Here is a 19,908-nt window from a genome sequence, read left to right as displayed (position 1 = left end):
TGTAGTTGTAAGCAGATATAAATGTTTGTTAATGTCGTTTTGTGGGCACCTATTAGTGGAAGCTGCGGTATAAACGGATAATGAATGACATTATAGTAAAATACAGTTGTAATAAAATGTCTTCATAGGAGAGGTTATAATTGTGGACGAATACATTAATAAACACTTAAAATATAAACACTTTACATCTATAAACATTACATAGATAGGCCAGAAACCAATTGTTAACCGTTGACAAAGTATCTATCTAAATATGGTTTATAGACGCTTTACAAAGTATCTATTAACCTTTTAATTTTAATTCAATGTATTATAATCGTTAGTTGCAACTTTATCATAGCCATCCAAATAATGTTTATAGATGGTTTACAAACCAATTATTAACAATTAACAAAGTATTATAAATATCTATATATGTGATGTTTATATATGTTGTTTTACAAACAATTTCTTTAAAGTTTACAAATAATATCTTAATCATTAACACATATTTACTAGTACAAATACTTACAAAAATACTATATATATGTGTGTATATATGTGTATACTGTATATACATATATATATGTGTATGTGTATATACATATATATATGTGTATGTGTATATATGTGTGTGTGTGTGTGTATATATATATATATATATACATTCTAAATAGGTCCCATATATATATATATATATAGTATATAAAACATTATAATGTGTGCAACAATAAACTGTTGAAATAAATATAATATAATAATAAATTATAGCATTACTAATAATTAGTAAAAATTAACTAAATTATTATTTCGCCTTTTGTTAACAGTAAAATAACTATTAACTAAGTTTAGTTAAATATCAATTTACCATTTCTAAATGATGGTTATTATAAAGTGTTACCAAAATATCCATATATCTGCTTATAACTTCATTATAGTATCTTATAAACCATTTATTTAGTGTTTGTATATGGCTTACAAATGTTAAATAGGGGGACTTAAAGTTAACCTTTTTAATAAATAACTGGATCTTTACAAAAAATAGTAAGCACTAGCAGATTTAGCTTTTAGATCATATCTTAAATCATTAGAATTTATATTTTGAGGAAGAAAAACACAAATTCTACAAACATTCAAATAAAACTTTTAATATTTCTCACAAGATAGCTTCCACATTGAGTACCAGTGTTTGAGTTCACTAATCTGAAACCAATGTGTACAGTAACTATTGCTACATTCATCTCATATAAACTGTAACAATAAGAACAGTGGCAACATCAGCGGAGAAACGTAGTCTGTGTGAACCACAGGAATGAGAGGGATCTAATCTGAGCTAATATGGTTCTTCATTAGTGGTTGACCCATAATGTGCCATAATAATTAACAGCTGGAAGTGTCATCATGAGGAATCAGTCGTAGTGATGGCTTTTAATTAAGTGCCACCACCATCAGGTACAATGCTGATGTTCATTCGTACCTGTCACATTTCAGGGTTTCGATGATTTATATTCCATTAAAGAAAAAGCTGATTTGGGTTCAGTCAAAGGGCGGCGTTACAGGCCTGTGTGTATTGCACTATTAAGGCTCAGTAGCTGGGATTGGTGTCACCATAAAGGCCATTCTGCTGTCCACTGAGGCAGTAATTCACCCATGACACACAAAAATAATCAACTTAAGGGCCGCTTACTTGCTTGTTCTGGGCTTTCAACCACATCTCACGGTCTTAGCGACAGACGTTTCATACAACTTCACTGTCACGTGATGACAGCTGAGCTATCTCTATCTGCTGATAAAGACTGTGAGATGCAGTTGAAAGCTCCAGAAAGGCTATCATGAAGTAGATCTTCAGATCTTCTTTTGTCAAACTACTGTTTCCGAGGACAGGATTTTGACTTTCACAATGTACTTCACCTATTTGTAGTTCACTTGTGGCCTGATTGCCGTCATGTTTTAGGTATTGCTCTATTGTCACTACAGAAGAGAAACTCCATTAGGTGCATTAGCTAAGCTGTTAAAATTGCTATTTATACCTTTTATATAAACATATTGTATATTTAATTTTGGCAACACATTTTGGCAGTTGTCACTTTGAACTACATTCATACTAGTCTCGAAAGGATGCTAAATATTCAGTACAACTTTTAAAAAAAACTGCCTTCAGTGTCAAATTTGACCTTAATAAAGATAAAACAGAATAAACAGCCACGCCAACGTGTTCAATATTAAATAAATAAAGACATGAAATATATAATTATGTGAATAAACAAGTCTACAGCCAAGCTAGCGGCTCTGTGAGTGCTGGTTAGCACTAAACAGAAAATACAGTTGAGGCTGACTACGCTTCTGCAACAACGCCATCGGTCGAGGTGTTTTAGTTATATATATATTTATATATTTGACATATTTCAGTCTGGACCAAAGTAGTGGGCTGACCGACGTCGCCATCCCAAAAGCCGCGCCGCAAGTGAAATAATTTTATAACTTCATCAAAACTCAACTCATTAATACGAAATGTTGTTTCATCATTCTTATTTTCACAGCATTGTACTTTTCCCAATGACACTTTTTATTTCAAAATGATATTTTTCATGTCAAGGTAGTTTCAACCAATCACATGTTTCCCTCTCAGCAGGCTCAACAGCTGTCAGCAAGCTCGCTAGCTCCTCTTGGCTACAACAACCAAACAGATTTGTGCTCTTCCTCTTCACAGAGTTATGTGTCTTTCTCTGAGGAATAACTTTGGACACACAACATGTTGTGCGAAATAAAAGTAGTGGTTAGCTACTGTGTCCATGCACTGTTTGGTTGCTGCAGCAGCTAGTCAGGGTTAGCTTTGGCATTGTCGTTGCTCTAGCTAACGGAAGCTCGCTGGCTATATTTCGTGGCTGTTGTTAAGCCTGTAGCTACAGGGAGGGTTGAGAGATTGCCTGAGGGGATGAAGCGGTGGTGAAATTTCTTAAATAACGGGGGTTGTGACAATTTTGAAATACAAGTGTCATTGGGGAAAAATGACATTATTAAGTAAAAAACTTTTGAAAAAGGGCACTTTGAAATAAAAAAAATCTGTACAGAAGTAAAAAAACCAAAATAAATAAAACACTGTTAATATGAAAATACTAATGATGAGATAACATTGAATAATGATGATGAGTTTTAATCATTTATTAAATGATTTACTTGATATATTTGACTCTGTTTACTTTTATAATAATTTATTTCATAATGCCTTATTTATTCATTTAGTACTGAACACTTTGGGGTTTCCATCATAAACCTATTTCTTGTGGCTCGAGGCCGAGAGGTTATCTTGTACTGACAAACGGCCTTTTCCTACTACTTTTATAAAGTACTTTGGCACTCTTCAGTAAATCCACAAAGCACCAAACACCAGAATAAACATCCACAAAATATTGCATCACTGTCTAAACTCCTCTTACATCACCAGGGTAACAGAAACGACTGTAAGGCACTTAAATCAATCAGAAAGAGGATTACTTTGACACTGCTTTAGACTAATTCATAAGGAGATCACATTGTCGAGACATGACGCGGCTCTGCAGGCACAACTTCAACCATTGCATAGTTTAACAAAACGGAGGCTGTGCTGTAACAGGGCTCTCAATGTATGGCAGGTAGTTATTAACAAAGGCATATACTTACGCAATGTGCTACAACTGTTGAAAACAAACTGCTGAAATATACAACAACCGTACACCGTGAAGAATCTACAATCTCATACAATATTCTGTATGCATTTGAAAAGCCAAATACAATAGTTAGTTTATGCTTTTGATAAAAAAAAAAAAAATAGATGAACAAACCACGTTTCAAATTGCAGAGGTTATTCCAGTGTTTTGACAATGTCATACAAAATCCCAAAGCAGTCTCCTTATACTCCTTGGCAATATAAACGTTCACATACTTGAAAAAAAAAACTTGTGAAATGTCACCACAGTGGTGTAAAAAAAAATAATTTAGGAAATGGATGGACAATTATATAAAAACTCAGCACTTGCATCGACACACGTCTGAAGTATTACACTGTATGTGCTCAAATAGAAGCAGTTTTACCAGTTAGTCTGATCGCTACAGACAAGAATACAACAACTTAACTGATTCATCTTCATTTTGCATTAATCATCTATTAAAGATATATAGAATTATGTAACAATCAGATCTATCAAGTGAAATCAGCTTCTTGTGCGTGTGTCAGAGCTGCAACAGGCTTTTTCATTTTGATTTGAGCTACTAGTTTTGAGTTGCATTATATAAAAAATCTTTTACTTAAAGGGGAACACCACCTAAATTAAGAATTCCAATATGTTATTACTATGGCCGAGGAAAGTTCAATCAATATTTGTGAACATGAGCTACTCTCTCTCAAAGTCGGAAACCAGAGAAGTAAGTCTCAAACTTGTGATGTCATAGGGTACAAAGTCTGGAGCTGCTCCACGGACAATAAATGGGAGACAGATTTTGTGGACACACAGAGTGTTTGTTTTCTTTTTTTATACCCCAATTAGCTTTATTGTTTTAGTGTTGTCAGTTGTGAAACAGAAACTGTTCCCATATACTCAGATCATTGCCCTGGGTGCTCTCAGTATCACCTATAACCTCTCTCCCAATTCATTGTCTTTATGGAGCAGCTCCAGATTTATGCCCGATGACATCACAAATTCCAGTTTTATCACTCTAGTTTTTGGATTTGGGAGAGAGTTGTTCAGGTTGACTAATATTTGTTGGACTGTCTTCGACCATAGGAATAACATGTATGAATTTTAAAAATGGGCTTAGTTCCCCTTTAAAAAGTATCTCAGTGGTTTTGGCAGTGAGGAATGTATATTTGTAATATATTTGGTACACACTGCTGAGCAGTCGGCACTGGATGGTTAAAGGTTGCATCAGTTTGGTGACTTTTCTCTCTTCTTGCTCATTACGACACTGAATAAAAGACAATTATTATCAATGCTGATTTTTGTTCATTTTAATTATCTTAAAGGAGTTTCCTATTTTAATGTGCTTTTACTTATTTTTATCATCTCAGTTATTTAAAAAAAAAAAAAGGCCCTTTTAAATGCCCTGTTATAAATACATTTTGTTGAGGGGAATGTGTACATAAAGTCCTGTTTACATATAGATACATAAATAATATCAAATCTACAAATGATTAATATTTTGTCGAGGAAGAAATTTCAACTGGAAGACTGACAAAAGACTCAGCTAACAGCCAAAAAAATGTGCATAGCAATACAACATCGATGTGTACACATCTTAATAAGGCATTGGCACATTCAAGTTCAATCTAAGACACGAGGAGTGTAAAGCACTATACTGTAGTAATAAATAGATTTGTTTTCTTCTATTATTGCTTGTGATTTAAAAAGCAGTGTTCACCTCAACACAAAATATCTACATATCTGACCATGATTTCTAAACTTCCCTAGATTCTTTGGAATCAATAGAAATAAACATAATCTAGCCTCTATTCAAAGATTTTTTTTTTTAAATATAAAAACTTCTATTTTTTGTAACTCATTGTCATGAAAGTGTTGATTAAAGCAAACATACTTTATAATCAGTCCTTGAAATCAAGTTGGAGGGCTTGAAAAGACAAAGATATCACAAAAAAAAACTAACAAAAAACATGAATGGAAAAGATTCAGTACATGTAAACGAGGGTGAGGGAGAAAAAAAACCAAACAGAAACAAATGAGGCAAAACAGGAGAACGGCTCTCCAGCAGCTGGGAGTGTGTTAGCTACTGACAGGGACACTTGGAGATGCAGGCGAGGGGTCTTCCAGTAGCGGGTGCTAACAGCACTGATCATTCTCATCCATGCTCACGCTGCTCTTACGACTGCTGTCCTTTGAGGTGTCCGGGGAGACGGACGAGAGCAAAGGGTCCACCCCTCTCACCGGTGACAAGGTGTCTTCCATGAGGATGTCGTTGAGCTTGGAGCCCGGCTTGCCGTGAGCGCTGTAGTGACCCTCTGGGAAGTTGGAGTGGCCTTCGTTGACCTCCAGGGCGCCGGGTGGTTCTGGAGTGCAGGCCGGGTGGTGTTGGTGATGGGGGTGGAGCGTGTACAGGTCCTGGCGACAGTCCTCCAGAGAGGACTCCTGCTTGATGGACCGGGCCGCGAGTTCAGCGGCGCAGAGCGCTGAAGACGTGATGACCAAACCGTGAGCCCGCGCCTGCATCTCTAACTCCTGCAAACCAAATACAGGTTAGTCACTGAAGAGTTTCATAACGTCAGGGGTGGATTTAGTGATTTTAGGGCCCCGGTAAAACGTTAGTGTAGCTTTACTTTTCACCCTCTCTAACTGGGAATGTTGGTATTGACAGTGGTAGAAGAAGTACTCCAAAAAAAGTAAAACTATCCACTATAAATAGTAAAACTATTATTACCGCACAAATGATTACTTCAAGTGAAGAGTGAAAGAGAGGCATCATCAGCACGATATACATAACATCTGTTCAAGGTGGAGCTTTCATTTAATTGATTAAATGAAAATGTGTGATTAATTGCAAATTAATCACACATTTTTTTATCTGTTCAAAATGTACCCCAAAGGGAGATTTGTCAATATTTAATACTCTTATCAACATGGGAGTGAGCAAATATGCTTGCTTTATGCAATATATTTATGTATATATTTATTATTGGAAATCAATTAACAACACAAAACAATGACAAATATTGTCCAGAAACCCTCACAGGTACTGCATTTAGCATAACAAATATGCTATGAACACATTTTCATTCACATATCTTGAGGTCAGAGGTCAAGGGACCTCTTTGAAAATGGCCAAGCATGTTTTTCCAAAATTAAGAGTAAATGTGGAGCGTTATTCAGCCTCCTTTGCGACAAGCTAGTATGAAGTGGATTCCTTAGGTTTTCTAGTTTCATGTGATGCCAGTATTTTCACACTAGTTTAAAAACTGAGCCTGCTACAACCTCCGAAAAATGTATTGTATTAATGCGTTAAAGAAATTTGTTGCGTTAAAATGAATTTGCGTGAACACGTGATTATTGTTAACTTTGACAGCCCTAATGAATAATAATGCATCTATTTGAATTATTATTATATTTTGAATTTGCAACGTAACCAGTAACACTCCTCTGTCAGGTAAATGTAGTACTACAATATTTTCCTCTGAAGTAGAAGTGCACAGTAAGCAGTATACTGTTGAGTTGCATATTTTTTAAGTGCTTCGGGGGCCTTTTGTGAGTTATTTTGGGGTACATTGAGTAAGAATAATAACATGATTTAATATTTTTCATGTTTATCTGAACATCATAATAAATCTATAGCTGTTTGGGGCCCTTTTAGTTGCCTAACGGTAAAGTCTGCCCCTGCAAAATATCTATCACAATCACAGTCTTCTGTTCTGGTGATTTTATTGGTAAAGAAAATATTGTCAAATTGTCATAATTAGCATATGAGTTCTTGAGTTATGGCCAAAAACTTATTTTTTGAGGTCACAGTGACCTTTGACCCCCATGTAATCAGTTCATCCTACAGTGCAAGTGGATGTTTGTGCCAAATTTGAAGAAATCCCCTCCAGGCGTTCCCGAGATATTGCGTTCACGAGAATGGGTTGGACGGACAACTCGAAAACATAATGCCTCTGGCCTCGGCTGTTTATGGCGCTAATAGTGCTGCTCTAAATAATCACCGTGACGCAAACGCACAATGTGATCAATCAATCAATGTCCGCGGAGTCGAATCACACAGATCCTCTTGTCTTGTGATCAATTAGTTACAAGATGATGGGTCTAAACAGCCGCCTCCCTCCTCAAGTACGTAGCCTTTGCTGTGCGATTTAGCGTAAGTACTTCACTGCTGAAAATCCTATATAGTTTTCCTTTTATTTTCATTATCATTATGATAATAAAGTAATCGTGCAAATAGCGTGGTTATGATGCGATTCAACAACTCTGGGACTCCACCTTCCAATCACTAGACTATAGTCTGTACAGTCGGTTTACCTGTATCCTCAGCATCAGGTGTCGATTGGCGTGCTCGAGCTTCTTCTGGCGAGTCTCCAGCTCCTTGGCTCTCTGCTGTTCCCGCTGTAGTTTCCTGATGTAGTCCACCGACGCCTTCAGGATCGTGCCCTTGTTCCAGCGCATGTCCCTGAAAATCCCAGAGAGAGGAGACATTATTTGTACATCCTACATACAGTCTCTTAGATCCAGATAGTTGTGATGTCAGACAATCACAATAAGCCACCTCTCCTCAGATAAAACACACTGTATGCTTTTATCAGACTATAATAGACCGCTCGCTACCATTTAGCTCTGCTCAGTTAGAAAAACAAGAGAATAATGAGGAGGAGCAGAGCTGCTCCGGAAGGTCACAGAGGTGACCAGCAGTTAAAAGTCTGCATCATAAATGTGTACAGGGGAGGTCACTGAGATCACAAGCCGTCATAAGGATGACCCCGAGCTCCCTGAAGAATTGAGGGTCGCAGCGGAAGTTTTGCAGGGTTTAAAATCGATCTTTACGAGACTAAACAGGAAAAATCTACATTATAGATCCAACAATTATGCTGAGAGGTGTTTTAGTTTTGAAGTGGTTGGAGGGAACAGAGAGATGTTTTTGTTTAATGATTGTATTGATTAAATTCAAATTTAAAGTAGTTCTAATGCTAACAAGTACATGAACAGCATGTTTTGTTATTCATTGTGTGTTTATCTATAATAAGAATTATGTTAAGCCAGGTCTGTTTGTGAAAGGCAGTCTCTGAGTTTGTGTGTATGTATATGTGTGCTGGGATTTAGCAAAACAACCCTGGGTGGATAGCCGCAATAAAAAGGGGGCTGCTGGGATTTTCCCACGCCCAAAGCAAGGTCAAAGGGCAGAGGAAAAGAAGAGTGAGCTCAAAGTAGTCAATACGTACAGAAAATACGATCAATATACCCATAATCTGATCATTTTGTGTATAATTTATATTGTATGTGTGTATCAGAGTTTATTCCTTTAACCACTTTGTGATTGATTTAACAAATTCAAATTATGTAAAAACCAACAGATCTGTGTAGCCAAATAGGTCCATTGATTAAAGGATAGGTTCACTCTTTTTTAAAAATATACTCACATGGAATAGGAGATGGGGGATAAAATCGACAAATCCTCTTTGTGTTCCCTTGATTGGCTGTGTTGGAGGCATAGTAACACAAAGAGGGGAATTTGTACTAAGAAGATGGCAACTTTGGTAAAATGTTGAATTGATTTGTCCAACTCAGAATACTGAAGCCTCATATGAACTTTAGTTGAACTTTAGAATACACTTTTACACAGAACAGGGTCCGTGTATTACAATAAAATCACATTAGGAAGGGATCTCTTTGCGGAGGAATGATTACAGTGACTAGTAACTCTTTCAATGAACATATACAGTATGGGCATGTCAGTATAGTTTGAAGACACTCTTTCAATACTCTATTTGGTTGTCTCTGAGCTAAAACATAATTGTTGGAATAATCTCCTCTACCCCAGCCTATTTTGCCATTATGATCATGACTAATAATGTAATAATTAATCATTTCTTGCAGACAGGCTACTCATCTTATGTTAGATTGATGGCTGAACTGGGTGTTCATGGTAGCCAGTAACTGTAGTACAACTACAGGGTGAATTACTCAACTGTATATAAGCATTTCACTTTTTAAGTGACAAATGGTGAGTCTTGTTGTCAAGGAACGTTACTAATTATGTTTTAAATAAGAACTAAAGTTTAATAATCATGAGAGTGAATAAAATAAGTAACTTACGGGTCGTTGGATTTAGGAATTAAAGTGCCCAATTCCTTGATTCGATCATTGATGTTAAACCGTCGTCTTCTCTCAACTACAGAATAAAAACAGAAGAGAAAAAAAATCAATGTTTAGCTGACAAAACACCATCTTAAAATGTATTTTCATATTTTTTTGTATAGAGTAACAAAGAGGATGAGACTATTGCAACCATAACCACATCGAAGTATTTAAAACATTCACATTTACAGAGTATATATAAAATTAAGAACAATTAAAATGCAATTAAAACTCACTCAAATTATGATTATCCTTCTTCTGCCTTTCCTTTGCCATCGCTCTTACCTCTGCGAAAAAAAAAAGTTTTGATTGATCAATATAATCAATAGTGTACGGTAAATATGCTTGAAGCTAAATTAACCCTACGTACCCACAGGGAACCCTTCAGGTCTTTGATAGTTGTCAAACTTGCCGCAGGATCCAGACTTATCCAGCATGTGCATGATGGCCGGGGATTGTGAAACTGTGATAAATAATGTTGTTTTCAATATCAAAATGTGCAGAATGGATAGAAATACATTGAAAAACATGTCAGTGGTGCACACAGAGGAGGATTACAAGATTATTTATAAAACGCTACATTAGTTGTAAAGCTTCATGTGTGGGTGTTTTCCACGCAATAGAGAAGCTGAATGGATATTACTGTTTATTTTAACAGCTCACAGATCTGTATTAACATTTGATATATTTTGAGGACAGAAGCCAAGCGTTTGTACGTCTCTTGCTGTGACAGATTGCGCTGCTTACCGGAGTATTCCCTTTTGATGTTGGCAGGGCAGGAGTTGCTGATGGGCAGACACTGCTGGGACATCCCCTGATTACCGTACATGTCCATGAGGTTAGCATTCAGAGGGTTCTGAGGGGACAAGGCAAAGACATTAAGCAAGAATCACACCCCCATGTATAGATGAGCATGATAGGTAGGGTGGTGACATAAAACAAGCCTATTATGCAGAGAGAAAAGATGTTATAATATACAAATATTTGTGATGTCACTGTTAAAGGAATAGTTCTACATTTTGGGAAATTTGTTTATTTGCCTTCACCATAATGTGTAATAAAAAAATGAATTCAACCGGCTAAACCGATCCCATACCAGTGTTTAATTAATAAGCTGTATGCCTCACTGTGTGGAAGTGACTGGATCAGGCTTGATTTAAACATTACTTTTCTAACTTTGTAAAACAAAATGTAACAAATAAATACATAGATAACATTTTTACTGAATTTTATTAAAATAATAAAATCGTACACCAGCAACTTAGTAAAAAATAAATTATAATTCAATTGTAAAGCTTTTTAATGCAGCAACAAATTAGTCAAAACTTAAAAATTCCAGTATATAATGTATATTGTATACAAACATAGAATTTAACTGAATAAATCGGGCCCCATACCACCGATACCCGATCCAGCTATTTGAGTAATCGGCCCAATATCAGATCTAGTATCGGTATTGGTGCTTCTCTAATTTCTTTAAATGTGGGCAGCTACAGATTGTTGGTCTTCCAGGTAGTAGAGCAGCGGTTAGCTTTAACATTCAAATAACTGTAGCCACAGGATTGAGATTTTATTTTTTCACAAGTTTCATAGAATTATTTTTTTTTACCTCAAAACACACCAAACGAGACGCCCTAATTAAATATGGTGACCCTTTAAAAGAAGTGCCTGGTCTGATGCAGGCTAAGCACACATCACACATACATACCGTGTTAGCCATCTGAAGCCCTGGGTCCATCAGGCCGAGGATTTCATCACTGTAACTGGACTCCAGACTAATAATGTCATCGATGACATCATCCATCTAAAACAAGGCGACATGATGGGAAAGGACATTCAGATGAAGCCTGATTAAATGAGAGAAAGATCACAAAAAGGCATATTCCATGTGTCAAGTCACAAGCAGTCACCTCTTTCTCGCAGTTAGCGTTGAGGGTCAGTAAGGCCATAGGGCTGTTGGGGGCGCTGTTGCCCGGCCCTGGCGGCATGCCCCCGTGGTCAGAGGACTGGTTGTGGCAGGGCAAGCTCAACACCTGAGAGCCGAGCTTTCCCAGGTATCGCTTCACCTGCTGCTGCTGGGAGTGCTGGATGTGGTACTTGGTTGGGTTCTCCAGGTGAGTCTGGACCTATTGGTGGGAGCAGAGAAGGACGATGGGAAAATGAGAAGACAAAACCAATAAAAGATGTGTATTGGACAGATATTGTTGGATGGTTACAGGTGCAACATGGGAAATAAATCACATAAATGTTCATTTCAAATAATTCCCCTTTAAACAGAAACTATATTATTCTTGTAGTCTTTTATTAGATTAAAAAGACTAAATATTTTTAGATATATACCGAATAAAAACACTAAATATACCTCAAAGACTAGTACTGCACTGAACAGACTGCAATATTAAAATAAACTTGGCACAAAGTTCAAATCAGAAAATGCATTATGCATTTTTCCTTTGAGCTGTCAAGTGCTGTTATCTCAAAGAGCCTCAGTAGAAAACTATTTCTACATATTTTTCTTGCGTTCTGCTTTTTTTTTTTTTTTTACATTTTACAGCCCGTATATTTTAAGTAACAAAAATTACACGCACGCCCGTCTCTGCACTCCACCGGTTACGGATGCATTTGATTTCTGTGGATCATTAATCCTCACACGCAGCATTAATGATCCAGAAAAAGCTACTGCAGAGGCACATAAACAAACTTCAGAGGCTGTGTTTGTCAGGCTGTAACACATTTTAAATGGAGCAGTGCTGCTGCATTCCAGCTGACATTTGGAGTCTATATTTAAACCTTCTGTCTGTCTATTGCCTGAATGTTTTGACGGGTTCTGTGGTTTATGAAATAACGACACAATAGATACATAACACATGCAGTAACGTGTAGATAGAGAATTTACTCTCATACTGTCATGCTATTTTCCAAATACCCCTCAAAAGTTAACTTTCATTTTAAAACATACCTCATAAGGTTGGTATCCAAGCAGCTCAAGCATCATTTACAGTAAACTGATACGTCCAATTTAAAAAAAACTTCTGTGTTTAACTTCTATCTAATCTAAGAAGTGCTGCAGTTGCTTCCCTCTTGCTTGCACCAGAAGACTACTAAGGAGAGACACATCCAGCTTGTCTTTTAAAAAGACAAGAAAAGTGATTAGTTATGCACATCAGTGAAGCACAATGAGCTTTTTCAAATTTGTGTTGTTTTATGTAAAATCTGAATTTATCACTTGATGTCAGGATGTGCTGCTATAACAGTTAGTGCCTTTGTATTGCAAGGCCACCCTCTTTTACTGAGACTCGCCCGGGGCTGTTGCTTTGCCGCATCCACTTTTTCTTTTTTTGTATTAACCCTGTGGATGCTAGCCTGAGAGTTCCCAGTTCAACACAGCACAAAGAGTAGAGTCTCTTACATCCGTGTGTGTGTGTGTCTGCATCTTGCCTCGCCTCTCCTCGTGTCTCTAAAAGACATTTTTAATTGGCAACAACAGGCATACCGTGTCTCAAAAGCAACGGATAACAGCCATTGCTACTTCATTTTATAAATTTGTGTATTTGTTCTGCTTAAGCGCAGAGGTTCATTATTAAAAGAGCTGAGGAGGGCACAGACTCCAGACAAACTCTAAGCTACCTCTGACATTTCCTCTGCTCCTGTGAAAACCCCCGTAGTCTGCACACTGCACTCGACAGTTTAGATGATATGGTTATTATTACACATGGAGAAAATGAACAAAAAGGCATTGACATGCTGTATTGCTGAGAATGGATACTCAATATCTGTGACTGCGAATTAAACTTAGCGATGATTACAATAACATAATGTGACTAAACTAGGGATGTACAGGTCCGGCTTTTTTAGTCCCGATAGTGATACCTGGGCCTTGGGTATCGTACCGATCCGAAAATTAACAGGAATTACAATTCAAGTGTAAACCTTTTTAATGCAGCAACGAATTGGTCAAAACTTAAACAGGAATGAATGAATAAATATAAATATAAAGTCTATAATGTATATAGTATATAAACATAGAACTGAATTTAATAGATCTGCCCCATTGTCACCGATACCCGATCCAGCTATTTGAGTCAGTATTGGCCCGATATCCAATCCGGTATCAGTGCACCCCTAGACTAAACACAATCATGCATCTGTCTAGTTCATCACCTGTCACACCTGCCATCTCTTTGATTGTACTTCTTATATATTAATATTAGAATCAGTCAGGTTAAGTTGTCTTTCTGTGACTATTCCATTTCTCCCCTCCTCACCAGAACAGACACTCTTTGACAGTCTCTTCTCCATGCTAAGAGATAGTAACATTGTTCTACGGGGGGATGCTCATGTGAGAGGTGCATTAACATTCATCACGCAGGTATGACGTCATTACAGGGTTGTAAAGCCGGCATATTTAACTCAATTAACTCATTGAGAAGAGCCGCGTCACGCTTTGGGCTAAAGGGCAAAACAATGACATTCATTAATGTCAGTCACTACAGTCTGTCAGTCTTTACTTTGCTCTCATTATGGTGTTTAACTCAACTGTGGTGTCGTTACTCATGATTATGTCTTGAGGAGCGTTTCCATCGTTGTCAGATCATCAACAATAAATCAACTCCTCTGCAAATCCACAGTCATCACCATCCGGCACGCAGGCATTACTTTATCCAAAATGATACGCTTTATACATTACGGAGCACACAATGACGTTGATCCTGAAAATAGACTGAATGCTTGTAATGAGTATTTAGAAACCTAATCCAGATGGATAATACTTAAGCCATGAATGAGCGGTTCAGGTTGTTTGCACTCACATGCGTAAACAATGGCTAAACAAACCATGACTACTAGTTAACTATTACTATAGACCCACTGATTCTGATACACAAGTTGGCACAATACTCTGAGTCTAATAAATCGTAACGTATTTTTAGCATCATTTTTTGTTAGGTGTACACCGATACTGATTTACTGACTCAAATAGTTGGATCGGGTATCGGTGACAATGGGGCTGATCTATTCAATTCAATTCTAAGTTGATATACTATAAACATTATAGACTGTGATTTTTTATTTCTGTTTAAATTTTGAAATCAATGTTGAAGTCAAGCGTGATGTTGCCTTGCACATAAAAGAATGATCCCAGTCACTTTCAAAGTGAGAAATACAGCTTATTAATTGAAAAATTCAGATCGGTGCATCCCTACTTTTTTCACAATTTTCATTTTCATTTCTCTCTCTTATATCTCTGTGTTTTAGGTCTGTTGATTTTTTTCATTAATCTGTTGATTATCTTTTCGATTAATTGATTAATCATCTGGTCCATAAAATGTCAGAAAAGTTGACATTTAAATTGCTTGTTTTGTTCGACCCACAGTCCAACCCCCACATACTGTAAATTAGGATTAATATCAAAGAAGACAAAGAAAAGCAGCAAATATTCACATTTGAGAAGCTGGACGGAGTGAATTTTTGTCATTTTTTATTTAATAATAAAATGAAATAAAAATGAAATAATAATTTCAATATTTTGTTGAAAGCCAATTGAAAGTCCAACTTAAATAGATTGAATAAGGGCTTTGAAATGATTCATGTTGAATAAGGATATTTGAAAAAGTAAAGTGCTGTTGAACTTCAAGTCTAGAGTGAATACCAAAAACAATATGCATATATTATGTGGTTGAATTGTGTGTTAATAGTTTATTTTATTTTATTTGATATGGACATCACAGTAGCATTAGAATTGTAACATACATGTATGCACAAGGACGAGATGCACTGTGTTTAGTATTTGTAGAGTAATGCTAATTTATAGCACCTGTCCACCGGAGGCTTTTTAAAAATAATATAATATAATAATAATAATAATAATAATAGTGTTAAAATAGAAATGTTTTGAATGTCATTTCATTTATTTTTTCCAACAAAAGCTTTCTTTCCTTCAGTCTAAGTGGCATCTTTTAATTAGCGGTCAGTCAGCTACTGTCATAATATTGAAATTTAATATTTAGCTTGCAGGAAAATGTACATAAGAAAATAGTTAATCCTGTCCGTCTCATCGGTTGGTTCCCGCCAACACTTGAGGTGTTCCCACTGAGTCTGCTGCCCTTCTCTGTGTGGGAACAATTGCTATTTTATAGCAGCTGCTGTAGCAGAAAAACAGTGACCAGAGCAACGGCAACTTTTGTTATTTATCCTGCAAACACGCAGACAAGGGCAATTAGTAGTATTGTGTAGTATATACAAATATTAAAGTATGCTTTTTCCTACTTCCACATCCTGTTAATCACCTTATGACTCTTCAGATTTATTTTAGGACCACCAGGTTGGATACTTCTGCTATATGCATTCATGTTGCCTACAGCAAGATTTTTGTTACAAGGACCCAATGACCCTGTATCTCTCTCTCGGTATGTTCACGTGCACTTACAGAGAAGTTCACACATCCACAGAACTGATAGCTGTTACTGTCTAAAAATAGAAACAACCCCGATGTATAAAGGATTACTGCAGGAGCCCCGTACAACCATCTTTCTCTCCGTCTCTCACTGAGATTAGAAACAACCAGGTCATTAAGGACATTACAGGTGTCCCCAGTATGACTATATGAAACTAGTATTTCAGTAGATGCAACAGTGTCAGTCTGTAAAGTCTTCTCTTTATGATTTCCTCACTGCAGAAGTTATGTTTATGTCTAAAATTATTAATCAAACGATTTGTCTACTGATGGAAAATGAAAATGCTACTCTATTTTATCAATTAATCATTTAAGTCAAGGCTTAGGAAATCATGAAGGGCATTTTTCACAATTATCTAACATTTTACAGACTGAGCGATTATTCGCTAAATCCAGAGAACAATCAGCAGATTCATCGATGAAGGGAATTGTGGGTTACAGCCCTAAATGGATTCATCATTCAAGCATGTTTCTTTGCTGGTTTCAGCTTCTCAAATGTGAGGATTTGCTGCTTTTCTTTATCGCATATGGACTGAATAGCTTTGGGTTTTGGACAGTTGGTCGAACAAAACAAGCTGAATTGCATCAACTTGGGTGCACATTTTCCTTTATTTTCTAAATCTATAAAGACCAAATGATTAATCAATTTGTTTAGAAAATAATAAGCAGATCAATCAATTATGAAAATATAAAAGCCCTAAAATCTGTATGTCATTGATATAGTAAATCGCAGCCTACAGTAGACCTCTTATATTTACTTAAAGCTAAAGTTTGAACTTCTTCAAAAAATGTTTTTTGATATATTTGTTGAAATTCTCTTTAAATCCCAACAGCCATCAATAAATCAAATGCGCTGACAAAAAAAAAAGAAAAAACGGTATCTGTGGCTGTCACCGGACTGTAATAAATCCGTCCAATCATTTCATTCAGCCTTCCTGCGTGCACGGAGGCCTGAAGCGACAGGCTGCCAGTGTTTCTGAATTGGCAATTTTCTCGCTATATTTAGTGACTTTTGGAGCTGCTGCTGCTGCTAGCTACTTTTATTGGAAAAGAGTTGGCACCACTGGGCTCGGTTTTTCAGTTGGATAATTAATCAAATTCAGTGTACCCTTGATAGTTTCTTAGGATTACCAACCCCAGCTTTAACTAGCTGAGGCAGTTAGTTTTATCTTTACGTTCATGTGCAATTGTTATTTTTTCAGAATGTTTTTGTCCGGAGGGATTTCCTAAATTATCACAGATAATTCATTCGAGCCCCCTGGGGGTCACAGACCTCAGGATGGACCATCAGTATGCTGTAACTTTTGTCAGGATGAACTGGTCTGAGGGTGAAAAAATATCTGTTTTTAAAGACCTGGGAGGAGGATCCGTTTCTTGGTGTGTTTACAAAGTTGTCACAGTATATAAAGTATGCATAAGGAGTCTAAACACGGTGGTGTGCATATAATAAGCCTTGGTTTAAGTCTGAGATACACTGCGATACATCTGTAATAATGCTAATCATTCAGTTTGTCAGCTTGGTTAAGAGCCAATGAGCTGAACAATGGATTATAGAGAGATCTTAGCGCCAGCGGGACTTGAACTTTCCTTCGCCCAACTTCACTTAATGTACTCTTTCCCAAAATACACAGTTTGGAAACGTGACGTCAACTGCTAACTAACGGCAACTGCAACCACAGCAAACAAGCCAGCTTGTTGTTTATCAGCTCGTTTTTTAGCCTGCGACAGCGCCGAGGGCATCGGCAACATCAACCCTCAAAGAGTCCGAAAACACTCCGCAGAAACGCACACAAAGCGCCCCGCTGTACTGAGAGAGGACGCAGGGTGAAAGCTGACAAACACTGATCTGTGTTTTATTTTATGACTTGCATGCTTTGGGCATTCCATGATGGGCCTACCAGGATACATTAACAAGAATGCCCCCATTTGCTCTGCAGCCTAGAAGAATAGGCCACTTTGTCTCACAGTTAAGCTGCTAACGTGCTCTGTGAAACTTGCAGACAACAACTGTGATGCTAATGTGAAGCAGCTACATCAGTGCAACCTGTGGTCACCTGCACCTCTGATGTTTTGTCATGCTGTTATGCAAATTACCCACGGAACGCAAACCTGGTGTCCTTCAATGGTAGATGTTAAAACCTTAGAAAATATGTCTTGACTGTGTGGTTTGCTGTTTTAAACACTCATAATGCACAGCTGTAACATTTAGAAGGCTAATAATAAATTGCTAGGGGTAGGGGAAAAAATCTATACGGCATAGTATCGCGAAATGTGTGCGTGGGAATATTGTACTGACACATGGACGTCTTGCGATATCCAAGTGTGATATTCTGTCTTTCAGAGGTTGTAGCGGGCTCAGTCTTAAAGAAGAGTGAAAGTACTGACATCATATGAATCTAGAAATCCTAAGAAATCCTAAAATCGCAACAAGATCGTATTGTGACTTAAGTATCGTGATAATATCGTATCGTGATAATATCGTATCGTGATGATATCGTATCGTGATAATATCGTATCGTGATAATATCGTATCGTGATGATATTGTATCGTGATAATATCGTATCGTGATGATATCGTATCGTGATGATATCGTATCGTGATAATATCGTATCGTGATGATATCGTATCGTGATAATATCGTATCGTGATGATATCGTATCGTGATGATATCGTATCGTGATAATATCGTATCGTGATGATATCGTATCGTGATAATATCGTATCGTGATGATATCGTATCGTGATGATATTGTATCGTGGGGCCTCTAGTGATTCCCACCCCTTTAAATAACAGTGACTAAATTTATTAAGCAATATTGTAGACAACAATGCACGTAAGGTTTTATTTCATGAAATGATTACACTGCACAATACACACTACATATTTTTACACCAGTGTTTTACCAAATAAAAAGTTTGTTTTAGATTTATAGGTCCAGGTTGTAGGATCTGGCGGTATCTAGCTCTGAGGTGAGGAGATTACAACCAACTGAAGTCTCTCCTGTGTGCCAGGCGTGTTGGAGAGCTACGATGGCCGACGCGAAAACGTGTATGGCCTTCTCTGGAGCCATTTGGAGCAGAGACAGTGCATAGAGTGTGTGTGGGAAGTGAGTGGTGAACTGCGATGCACTGTGTGTTCTGACACCTTTCTATCGGAACCAGCATTAACTTTTTCAGCAATTTGAGCTACAGTAGCTCTTCTATTGGATCGGACAACACGGGCCAGCCTTCGCTGGTTCCCCGGTTTTCCTTCCTTGGACCACTTTTGGTAGGTCCTGACCATTGTAGACCGGGAACATCCCACAAGAGCTGCAGTTTTGTAGATGCTCTGACCCAGTCGTCTAGCCATCACAATTTCACAACACAATCCTTACGCTTGACCATTTTTTCTGCTTCCAACACAAAGTTCAAAGTTCAAAATGTTCACTTACTGCCTAATATATCCCACCGACTGCCAGGTAGCATTGTAACAAGATAATCAATGTTATTCACTCAGTGGTCTTAATATTATGGCTGATCGGTGTAAACGGCTCATTCTAAGGTAACAAAAAACACGACGGTTCCTATAAGGTGATTATACACTAAAGAAAACATACCTGTTAATATTCCATTTTGCCAATAGATCCCCTAATTGTTGCACACTGGTCCTTTAAGAT

At 37.2% G+C, this 19,908-nt stretch overlaps 2 protein-coding genes across 4 annotated transcripts in view; both read right to left on the bottom strand.

Moving 5' to 3' along the window:
• The window catches only part of LOC141772554 (serine/threonine-protein phosphatase 4 regulatory subunit 2-like), a 146,785-nt gene that overhangs the window by 39,995 nt on the left and 86,882 nt on the right, over positions 1–19,908 (bottom strand). The gene's annotated exons all lie outside the window — the stretch shown is intronic.
• The window catches only part of LOC141772547 (microphthalmia-associated transcription factor-like), a 38,178-nt gene continuing 19,381 nt past the window's right edge, over positions 1,112–19,908 (bottom strand). For 2 of the 3 annotated variants that reach the window (XM_074643633.1, XM_074643632.1), the window contains exons 3-10: positions 11,711–11,926; positions 11,509–11,604; positions 10,548–10,656; positions 10,171–10,263; positions 10,037–10,087; positions 9,759–9,834; positions 7,971–8,118; positions 1,112–6,185 (exon numbers count right to left, since the gene is read on the bottom strand). In XM_074643633.1, coding sequence (XP_074499734.1) covers positions 5,790–6,185; positions 7,971–8,118; positions 9,759–9,834; positions 10,037–10,087; positions 10,171–10,263; positions 10,548–10,656; positions 11,509–11,604; positions 11,711–11,926 — 1,185 coding nt within the window. In that variant the 3' untranslated portion in view covers positions 1,112–5,789. Of the gene's footprint in view, positions 6,186–7,970; positions 8,119–9,082; positions 9,140–9,758; positions 9,835–10,036; positions 10,088–10,170; positions 10,264–10,547; positions 10,657–11,508; positions 11,605–11,710; positions 11,927–19,908 lie in introns of all 3 variants that reach the window. The other variant, XM_074643631.1, reaches the window with a different exon arrangement.

This window comes from Sebastes fasciatus, chromosome 8 (assembly GCF_043250625.1).
Source record: "Sebastes fasciatus isolate fSebFas1 chromosome 8, fSebFas1.pri, whole genome shotgun sequence".
Taxonomy (NCBI): Eukaryota; Metazoa; Chordata; class Actinopteri; order Perciformes; family Sebastidae; genus Sebastes; species Sebastes fasciatus.
Note: the sequence above shows the minus strand (reverse complement) of the source record. Positions and strands in the feature narration are given on the sequence as shown.